The sequence below is a fragment of the Cryptomeria japonica genome, chromosome 10, assembly GCF_030272615.1.
Source record: "Cryptomeria japonica chromosome 10, Sugi_1.0, whole genome shotgun sequence".
Taxonomy (NCBI): domain Eukaryota; kingdom Viridiplantae; phylum Streptophyta; class Pinopsida; order Cupressales; family Cupressaceae; genus Cryptomeria; species Cryptomeria japonica.
The window spans coordinates 801,529,768-801,541,688 of NC_081414.1; the positions used below are offsets into that span (position 1 = coordinate 801,529,768).

The 11,921-nt window shown below is 34.2% G+C and overlaps 1 protein-coding gene across 1 annotated transcript; it reads right to left on the minus strand.

Moving 5' to 3' along the window:
- Positions 1-3,695: 3,695 nt before the first annotated feature.
- LOC131072266 (uncharacterized) lies at positions 3,696-6,014 on the minus strand. The gene has a single exon (XM_058008398.2). It carries the CDS (start codon positions 5,748-5,750, stop codon positions 4,026-4,028), a length of 1,725 nt encoding a protein of 574 aa, XP_057864381.2. The 5' UTR covers positions 5,751-6,014; the 3' UTR covers positions 3,696-4,025.
- Between the last annotated feature and the right edge of the window lie 5,907 nt (positions 6,015-11,921).

An 11,921-nucleotide genomic window follows, 5' to 3' on the forward strand; every position in this document is an offset into this window, starting at 1 on the left:
TGGTGGAGGAGGATGACTCTTGTCCTTGCCAGTTATTGGAAGATACAAAGGAAGAAGTCTTCTAATGAACCTAATGCAATGATGGAGTTTGTTATAGGCTATTCACAACCTAAAAGGGTAGTTATATTACTCAACTCCATTTGTGAGCCTATTCTCACAAACTTCTTACCCAACATGTCTAATGTAGGAGCATTTGGATGCATGAGCAATCAATATCAACTAAAAACTTCAGGTTCTATTTTTTAGTTTTGCTTCAATTTTAGTTTGATTTCACCTAGTTTGGGTATTTTCTTTAGGAGTCATTTTTGTTCTAGAGTGATTGAACTTCAATTAAACTCTCATTTGAACATCTTCTAAGCTCACAAATTAGTTCTCAAGTTTGCTAAATAGTTGATTTTCTTACAACTTCATGTGTTGGCCAATGTCTTGGTTTGAAAACTTTAATTCTTACTAACAAGGCTTTTATTGGTGAAACTTTTAGCTCACTAACTTCCATTTTTGCTCACAAGCTTATTTTCACTTAGTGGGATTCTTTTGGCATGCTCTTTGGTTCTCGAACTTTGAATTTTGTAAAAAGGAATGGTTTGTGGAAATGTTTGCGAAAGTCACTTTTTGCCAAAAATCTTAAGGTGAAAACATAATTAGAAAGTTTGTAAGTTTTGAAACCTATTAAATCATAAAAAAGGAATGGTTCATGGAAGTCACTTTTCATTGAAAAGATTAAGGAGAAAGCATAATTGAAAATTTTGTAAGTTTTGAAACTTTTCGAATCACCAAAATGGAATGGTTCATGAAAGTCACTTTGTTGGAAACTTGAGTTGGGTTGATTATGTTGTCATTGATGTCAACTTATCTGGTGTTGGCATAGTGTGTGGAAGTTGTAGTTGTTTTGTTGTGCGGATGTTGTAGATGGTCCGGAAATGAGTGTTCAGACATTGTTATGTTTTCTAGTGGTGATATTGAGTAAGTATGAGGTGTTTTCAAAAGGCTATAGTAGTGGAAATTACAATATACAGGAAATAGTATTTATGTCTTCATAGAAGAATGCTCTCCATTCCTCTGATTCTTGATGATGTTGGCCTATGGTTCTGGATATAATATCTACATTTTGTGGATGTTGCACTATTATGTTTTTTAGGTCATCAGTTGCTCCGATGATGTGGTTGGTTGTGGTGGTTTGCTGACAATGAGGTTGTATGTCAAGACTGTTCTGGAGAATGCTCTAGATTGCTCTGTTGTGTTGATTCAAGTGTTGTAGCTTGGTGGACATGATCATATGGTTCATCCAGTGTTCTAGTTCAAATTTATAGTGGTGGTTTGATCAACAAGTGAAGTTACGATGTTTCGTGTTTAGTGTTGTCAGTTGTGTTGCCTTGGCTGACTTAGTTTATTTATCTTATTTAGATCATGGATAATATAAGAGGTGTGAGTCCAATAAATATGTAATTTATTATTGAACGAAATAGAGTAGAGAAGCATTGTTATTTTGTGAATAAAATTTGTTTGGCTTCTATGAACTCAAAAAAATTATTATAGAGAAGCCATAAAGCCTTGGCTTCTTTAGAATGGTTAGATTTTGTAATAGACTTTCCATCTACTAGCAATATATTTAGTGGTCCCCATTTTCCATGATCATGATTGTCTGTTAGCAAGGCTTCCTTGGGTTTGTATGTTGAGATTTCCCAAGAAAGGAGTTAGAACCCTATAGGACCCTTTTTCTAGAGCTTCCATGAGTCTTTCATCATGGACTACGGCTAAAGACAAGTTTCACGTTTTTAATTAAACTCATTAAACTTTTGATGTATTTATGGGGGTAGTTTCAGTTGATATGATTCATGAAATTGTTATCAATTATTTCAAGCCTTGGTAAAAAGATTAGAAGTGGTGTCCAAACAACACTTTCTAGAATTATAAACCATGACAAGGATAAGTTTGGGTCTCTCCCCACTTGCCAACGGTTTCCACTTTGAGTCAATGGTGGTATTTGCAATCATTAGTCTCTATCTGGCAACACAAATTTTACACCATTCAGTCAGTTGTTTTAAAGCCTTGATTCAATTTGTATGTATATTATTTTCCAAGCCCTTCCTATTAGCTCTCGGTTATTCCATTTGGAAGTTCTCAACCCTCATTGCCCATTTTGTGGGCAACTAGAGTCTTTCAAGCATCTATTTTGGTTTTGTTCTAAATTCCATAATGTTTGGACCTAGATCCATGATTTTTTCAAGCCCTTCAAAACATAACCTCTTTTATAGTACATGATTCTCTTAGGGGATTGGCCTCACATCAAATGAGTGACGACTTCACCAAAACCAAAAACAATTACAAACTAAGTCTGCCTTCAATGGCGATAGGAGCCCAGAAAGGAAGACAAAAAACTTGTTAATTTCTAAATGTGATAGGAACTTCCAACTTAACAGAGCAACATAATAGATTAGCACATGATCAAACTTGTGACAAATCCACAAATTAGGGAACCTTCACGAATGTTTTATTTCTTTTTGAATTATGTGGAAAAAACACAATGATTACAAGCAACAAATCTTTAAGTACATCTATCAATAACACCCCAAAGTTCATTTTATTTCAACAACATACAAAATGTTGATTACATGGTGTATGTGAGCTTCTGGATTTGACTATGTGTGCCTTTTTTCTTATCAATGTTTCGAATCATACTCTATGATTCATCATCAGGATAGTGAGCTATAGAAGAGAATAAGTGAAGCTCACATACACCATACAATTATGGACTGTGGAAACTTAATGTCTACAAATGTTGATTACAATCAATCACTAGCCATCTTTTACTCAAATAACATAAACCAAAAAACTTGTTCACCTGCTCCCTTGTTTGTCAAGTCTATTATGCCAATTCCCTCTAGATATCGATCTCTCTCGACTTCTCCTATTCATGCTCTATCTCTCTTTTGACTCTGTCCGGTTCCTTTTCTCCAATTGTTGTCTGTTTTGAATCACTCTCTTCCAACCCGAACAACTTCTCTATCTCCGTTCCACTGATCGATCCCACAAGGAATCAATGTCACTTTCTTCTACTGCCTAGTCTTCCTTCGCATTCCATGTTATTTCCTAATCTGTTGATCCCACACCGTTGCATACGAGAATCCCCTCTACAATATTACAACACAGAAAATGCCAAAAACCAATCTCCAACCTTTCTATAATTGCCTCCCAAAACTAAAACCAAGCCAAATTTGAACAAATAATACAAAATTAAAATATATGAACAAGAAAATAAAAAAAAGTCCGACACCTTGCATTCCTCCAAATTTAACATGCTTCAAAGATGGAAATACTCTTAAGCACATGAAAAGATAGAAACTTTATTATTTTTACTAATGATATAAAAAATTATGATATTTTCTAATATTTTATTATAAATTCAAAGTACAAGCAAATAAAATTACACTTGAGATGACCCACTTATAAATTCTCCTAGGAGGATGCCACAGAAATAGATCACCCGAATTTAAAGTAGGTAAATTAAAAAGACAGACAACACAAAATGGAACCTCTTTTATGTCACACTGCTTTTTAATGCCACCGTTCAAATGGTTGTTGAAATCCACCTTCCACACCTTCAAATTTATGAAATATTGCGAAAACGAACCAAAGTGTACTTCGTTCTACTTCATTTAGAGGGAATTTAGTGAACAGATTTTAGCGAAAAAATGAAAAGGAAACAATGTTGGACTGCTGCATTTAAATAAACATGTCTTAACACATATGCTAAAATAAACAGTTAAATAGAAACTGTGTTATACTGACAACCACAGTTCAGTCAATACATGAATTCTCCTGGGATTTTACTAATCCAGAAATAAAATCTCTGTTAAAATGCACTGACGTCTAGCTGGGCAGCAGGACGTATGGTGTGAACTCTGCCACTTATTAATAATCCCAATTAATTATGCCTATGATTTTCTTATTTCTCCATTGAAAACCAGAGCAAGTTATTAGAGTATCTTCGACTAAGAAAGAGCTTATGCAGCTGCAATGGTATATCAGTGCTCTTCCAAGACTTTTTCTTGCCACTGTGAAGGTTCAACTCGAAACTTAGAATAAATGTCACTTCTGTAAAACTTCCTTGTCCTGACAACAAGAATGGCTGAAATCAGAGCCCCGAATAAGGATACAAAAGTCATAATGATAAAACTAAGCCTAAAGCACTCATGCCCCATGCAAGTCAATATGTTGTGAGATGAATTGGGTGCCTGCAACAGCAATTGCTTTCTGGCTTCTCTGTCATAGAGAGCTCCAGCCACCTTCACAGACAGAAGATAGGACCCAACTGGGCTTGCAGCAGCTCCAAAGTTATAAAGAGTAGCATAGTACTTAAGACCAAAGAGCTCAGAGATGATAGCAAGCAGAACGGGCCACTGAGCTCCAAAAGAGAACCCTATGGCTATGGATGCAACATACAGAGAACCAGGCAGAGCAAAAGCTATGAAAATATGCCCAATACAGCTTATGAGTAGTGCAATTGTGAGCATGAGAGGCCTGGGAAACTTGTATTTCAGCAAGAGGAATTCTGACATGAATCCAGCAACCACTCTGCCCAGAAAATTCCAGATGCTGATGAGTGAAACAAATGTGCTGATGTTGACAGGGGTATATCCTAGTGATCTCCCAATCTGACCCATGTTGTCAATCGCTGTCAATGTTGCTCCAATCCCACAAGTTGCAGCTGAGAACAGGATTATCATATCCATGCTTACAAATGCCTGTAGAATGGTGAAGTCATTTCCCCTTTCTGGGCCCTTGAATGCTTTTACAAGGTGGGATTTCAGAGATTTGGGTTGTTCATGGTTTTCCTTGCTATTGCTCACCATGTCCACAAGCTCAGCCTGTTTTTGATTGACTTTTCTGTAATCTGGAGGAGGGGAACGTGGGGTTCCATTGGAAAACCTCTGCAGCTTCATATTGTCCATCTCTGCTTTAACAACAACAGCAAGATTTGACAAGAGAAATAGCATGACTAGAACTGCAACAGCTTGGTATCCCGACTGTGGGAAATTCTTCACCTTGTTCTGCACCACAATCATAAGCATCAGAAACCCAGCTAGGGCCAGAGCAATATACAGAAAGCAGTAAAAGCGCTTGACTTCATTCTTCTCTGTGACAGCTTTGGTGGGTTTGACTATAAACATTACAAGCAGAGATACAGCAGAGGGCAGGATACCCAGAAGCAAGATTAGGCCTCTTTCATCATGACCATTCATGGCATGGAAGATTTGAGTGAAGATGGCTCCACTTAACCCTAAGAAACCCTTAAGAATTCCAAGCACACTTCCTCTGCTCTCTGGGAAATTCTTCACACAAGTAACTATAGCTCCAGTGTTGGCAAAAGTGTGAGAATTAGCTCCTATGCAGATATATAAATACATCTGCCATGGCTTAGGCTTGGCAATCCTTTGGGTCACAGAGAGCCATATCAACAAGTACCCAGTGATGTTCATGAGTGCTCCTATGCCCAGAACCACCCATGGTGGAGCTATCTCATTGATTAGACCAGCCATTATTCCAACATTGCCTCCAAGATCTTTAAAGAATCCCAAAGTTGTCACTGTTTCCTGATCATAACCCAGGACTGTTTTTATTACTTCTGAGTATATACCAAATATATATGTTCCTCCTGCAAGAGAGATGATCAGAAAACATATGAACAATACAAACCATCTTCCTTTGGTCACATTTCTGGCCAGAGCAGATGCCTCCTCCATATCCATTTTCTTTATAAATACAATGAAAATGCAGCTATGCAATTCTTTTGTGGTTTTCTTTTATTTGATCTATGCAAATCACAAAATATGCCCAGAAATGTTTTGCAGGTGGTGTGTACAATTCTATTAATTCTCAGCAACCCAAACGGCCACAGCAAAAACAAATTGTGTTCACACTAAATTTTTTACTTTCAATAGAATCCCAGACACACTGAATGACAACTGATTGACAAAGAAAGTGCTATAAATTGGGCACCAAACATGAATTTTTTAATTTTTTTCCCAAGCTGGTTGCATTAAAATTCTTGCGTCTGGATTCAATTGTGTTATTGCTTATTACATCAGCTTTTTTATCTGGATAATCTGTGATCGAAAACGCTGATGTAATATTCTTGCTTCTGGATTCAATTGTGTTATTGCTTATTACATCAGCTTTTTTATCTGGATAATCCGTGATCGAAAACGCTGATATAATAAGAAATAATGCAATCAAATCCATAAGCAAGAAAGAACACCATTAATGGATTGTGGAAACTTGATGTCATTAATTGTCAGTGGTAGTTTACATTTTAATTTCAATTAAAAATAATAATACCTGCCTTTTTTTTTTTAATGCTTTTGATTGTTGTATTCTTGATAGTTAAGAATAGTCTATTTACATTTATATTGGTGAAAATTATATATTCCTAATATTATTTTCTTTATATTTAGGTCTACTTTGAAATATAGATTACATGTTTTCAATTGAGAATAGGCATACAACATGAGCCTTAGCCTTATTGATTCTATTCAGAGACTACTATTGACCTCATCCATAGCCATGGGATTGTACTTGCAAAAGTGATCCTTTAACATTTAAAATTTAAATTCAAATATGGGGTTAACTTAACCTCTCTTTGTGGTGCTTGTGTATTGATTCAAGGAATTAAAGTATTTTGTTAAACCATTGGTGTTGAATTTAAAAGAGTAAGCATAGTTCATTTCAAATTATTAGGAAATATTTAGATTGCTTGTAATGTCAATGGAACATATTCAATTGGACCAAACCTCAAGACGTATGTGGGGCCAAATTCCTTCATCTATGATCTCAAATTGAGTTTTTAGTGTTTTTTTTTGGGTTTTGTTTTAAATTGTAATTTTCCAATAAGTGTCACCTGAGTTAGTTTTCAATAATTGGTAAGTTTCATAGTCATCTAGATAGATATGAATATTACCAAAATGGCAAATTTCAAAACTTGTAAAAATATGTCAAAAATGATAATTTTGGGTTGTAGTGAGAATGGGTTATTTTTCAGTGTAGAAGCAAAATGACGGTTAATCTAATTTCTGGATTTTTCTTGTGTTTCTTGCTTTTTTTATATATTAGTGGTGAATGTTTGGTTGTAAGTTGGTTACATCAACTTTCATCTAAGAGCTATCATTTACTATATTTTATGCATTTTTAAGAGCATTCAATAGGAAATCTACATTTTACAATCATTTAGGTTATTTTGCATTTTTGAGAATGTTTTCTTTGATAATTTATCATCTATTATATCAATATCCTTACATGCTTTGAAACTAGAGAAAATTTTGTCCTTGCCATGTGCAAACCATCCAACATCAAAACCAACTTTTAATGAAAAAAATTAGAATGTTCATCAAGGTCATATGAAATTGACATTCTAAATTTTACAAAGATTAGATACACGAGTCAAGACCAAATATATGAGACTAATCAAATGTACACTTGCAAGACTAAATGCATGGTTCTAGAAGTGACCCAAAGTGACAGACAAAGAATTTACTATTATGAGCATTTGTCTAATCTTCAATAACATCGTTGCATGATTAGTGAATCATATTTAGTCATTCACTTTATAAAGCATTTAATTCGTTTGAATTTATTATAACTCTACAAGATTTATTTGATCTAGGATTAGTTATTGTCATTTATTAAAGGGTGAGAAAAGGGGGTTTAGAAAAGGTCCCCAAACTTTATACATTAGCTCAATTAGAAAGAAGCATTAACAATCTAGATAAAAAAGAAACAAACAGAAATTGAGCTAAAACCAACCACAATCCATGCTTATGGGAAGACAACTTACGAACATGTAACAATAAAAAAGTAGTAGAAAAATAACAAATTTCTAGACTAAAGAGAACCTAATAGCAAAGAAAACTCTTTTAATATATGGAAAATTATGAAATCTTATATTATTTATTAATTTATCCTAAAATTTTCTAAAAGAGATTTTATTATCCTTCACATTAACAACTTTTTTTCTCTCTTACACCCCCTTAGGGTTTTACCTTTGATTATTTATATCTAAGAATAATTTAAATTATTTAGTCTTTGGATCACTCTTTTCATTTTAGGGTTGATTTATGCCACAAGGTACTCATAAGATTAATCTTCCTCTATAAAGGAGTGCTTGTCTTAACTCTCATATGGCTAGCCACTCAAATGAAAAAGACCTTCTTTCTTACATATATGGTAATAAAAATAATATTTAAAACCATTTTGAAGGAGATAAAGAATAGTAAAGTCATGATACATATGTTCCTAAACAAGATGTTTCCCTTTTGAAATAATTAGTTATTGTGCACTTGTAAATATTGAATCTCTTCAATAGTTGGCTACTACTTTGCACAATGCATTGTTGAGTGCCTTTTATCACAAAGATATTCTTCATAATATTGGTACTTTCATGCAAATGTTGTATCCTCTTCCCCACTTACCTACTCTTCTTTTTATATTGATCATTATTCCTCTCATCCTACAATTACTATTTCCATGGCCTCTACTCTCCATGTTGTATCTCTAGTGTGACTTCTTACTCTTCCATTCCTACTGCTAGCATCATTACCATATTCTCCACTACTAGTGTTTCAATTGATTCTCATCCTTCCACATATACACATATCCATGTAGCTACTAGTGTTGGCCCCAACACCAAAATTTATTTTATCATATCCTTCTCATCCTATGCCCAACTTACTTTATACTATAACTTCTTCTTCCACTACCTTTCCATTGCATCATACCTCTAATATTATTTACATATCCTCAATCATATCCCATGCTCTTCATATTAGTATTATTCCCAACTTGACCATCAATACAGTTGTAAAGGAATTTAATCAACTTATATGAAAGTGGATGCTTTTCTTATTAGCCATAAATTTACTACATAAAATCCTCCACATCACACACTGCTTGCATCTAAATTTGATACATATTAATATTTGATTAGCTTTGTAGTGTTGGCATTGCATGAAGATTGCAATAATGAAGTATAGTGTTGTCATTGATGTCAATTGCAACCGATATTGGAGTTGTATTGCAACTGGTAGTGATACAATAATGTAACTGGTAGTTGAGCAGTGATGGAAACCGGTATTGTTATTTGAAGCCGAGTGATCAACTGGTAACCCTAACCTATTGATATGTCAAACCCTAACCGATGGACCTTGGTGAATCTGTTATGTTGATCTATGATTGAACGGTGATCATAGATGATTATGCCACGCATGCATGATGCATGTGATGAGTTTCAAAGTAGTTTTGGCGCGTAGAGATAACTGTTTTATCTTGGGAACGAGCATATGCATAGCATGAAGTGAAACTGTGTGACGAGTTACAGGATTTGATGAGCAATCGAAGTTGTCTTGAATAATGTGCAGATGATTTCTATGTAATCCAACGGTCATGTTTGAACCAATTTGTTTGTAATCTCTATGAGATCTTAGGTTTTGTGTTGTGTTACTGACCTATTGTATTTCTTTATAAGGTCAATGAGTTGTTTTGTAATAGTGTTGGCATTTTGTGAAGTGTGGTAGCGAGACTGTTATCGAACCAGAAGGAGTGTCTACAATATTTTGAAGGCAGATAGGAGCTTAATAGGATGTGACTAAGCAAGATAGTGCTATTACCAGATCAACAAAAACCTTGTTGTTCTCTACCAATTACAACAATTAAATCCCTTAACCAGGTAAGCTTTAACAGGGTTGGTGCTTTCTAAATCCTCTAACTAGGTGATCCATTATTTTGGATTTGAAATTCTCCATCGAGGTTACTCCTAACAAGGTATTACCTTTTACAAGGTATTTTAGTCAATCCCTTAACCGGGTGGTCCTTAACCGGACCTGTTCTTAACATGACATTTTTGTAAAGCTTCTAACAAGGCTTGGCTCCTAGCAGGGAGAACTTCAGAAGAGTTAAAAATACTTGTGGGTATTCATCCCCACCCGTTTTTTTCCCATTTGGGTTTCCACATCAAAAATCATTGTGTCAAGTGGTAAATGATTTTGTGTATGCTATTGATATGATTAATATGTTTAATTGGTAAAGCCACTTAGATATGTTTAGATGACAAGAAGAGATCTGAAATGAGCTATTACTTATGTTAAGTAAAGTGGTTTTATGTTTTGGTTAAATGGTTTATGAGTTTCAGATCTGTTACAATGCTATATTGGTATTCTAGTCAACTGGTAAACTTGACAATGCAGTATCAGTTTTGGTACAATATCCAAACCAGTTAGTTTTGCGAGTTGTTTATGAGTTGGGATTAAGTTTGGTGAAAGTTTAGTTTGTTTTCTATCTACTGATTCACCCCCCCCCCCTTCTCATTTGTTGACCGGATCTTTATTGATTCATCATATCATCATCTAGCACCTTGATTTGTGTTATATTATGGAAGAAATGATCCCAATGCTCATTTATACAATATTTTAATATTATGTGTCTATATTTTGCATACAAAGATAGGGCTTGCCTAAATTATTTCTACAAACTCTACTTGATTATTCCATTTAACATGGTTCTACTCTTGAAGTGCTAGTTCTATCCATTCCTTTGGTGTGCTAGCCATGATTTTCTTACAAAAAAATTACTTAAATATGGGGTTGAAATCAACAACAAATTATTTGATTAAATGTGCCCAAGGTCATAATAAATACATAAATCACTATTATTTGACTACAACATTTAATTGGTAAAAATAATTTATCAACTAGACAATAAAAAGTTATAATTTAAATCTTTATTGATGGATCCATTCCTCACATGTCAATTATAACATATATCGAGATAGTTTTTCTTCTTTCATAAAGAGTCATAATTTGTCACCTCTTACACTAATTGGGCGTGTACCTAATTGGTTTGTAGCATCATCATCTTTCATGGACATAGTGACATTTGAAAATTTTCTAGAGGCACATAATATTTGGATTTGAATTCCTATTTCTTCTAATTTATGGAAGTGTCTTCCCATATCTCCAATGAATTTGTTTCTTACTAAGGGGATAAATTTCATTTACACGCAAAGGATTGTCTTCTATCTTGAGGCTCTCGTCATTGGCATAGGGGCTACTTCTTCATTAAGGGGATTACTACCCTCATTTTCTCTCTCTTATGGGGGGACATTCATTGTACTATTGTGATAGATTCAATATTTGGGGGGGACGTTTGGAGTCCTTCATACTTAGTCACATGTACTCTTTTTCATTTCTTTTTCTCTTTTGGAGAAGAGTTTTCTCGGACATTAGGTTTATCTCCATTTGTGAGAGTTGCATTAGTTTGTACATGGGTACCTAATCGAGACTTTTTTTGTTGAGACCCATTAATTATTACATTTTGCATTCATCTTTATCTCTTTAGCCTATCCCTATGTTAATATTAAGGAGATTTTTAAGTAATTAGGATATTATCTAGTTATTTAATTAATCAAGTCCTTCAATTACTTTATTCACTTAAGCTAAACTTAGGTTCTTTTTATCTTTTATTAGATTAGGCAAATAAAAAATTAATTTCACTTAGTTGAGGTAAACTTTTGTTCTTTGAGCTAATTTTAGTTTCCTAATTTTAGATTAGGTTTATCTTGCTTTCTATAAAGTAAGTCATTCATTCATTGTAATCTATCCAATTTCATTATAGGTTAATCTACATATAAGTTTCCTCTTTGGATCAATTTCTCTCAAGGTTGCATAACATTAATCATGGATTTTCCTCTTGTGATGCAGAGAAGGTGGAAACCTTCTAGCAAACACAAATTGTTCAAGTTCCCACAATATTTTATCCCTTATAACCCTAACTCAACATTATTTCACAACTCCACCCTATAATTCTTGTAGCCCTCCAAAACATGAAACTTGGGCATATATTTTATAGAAAGCCCTCAATCCACAAAATATTTG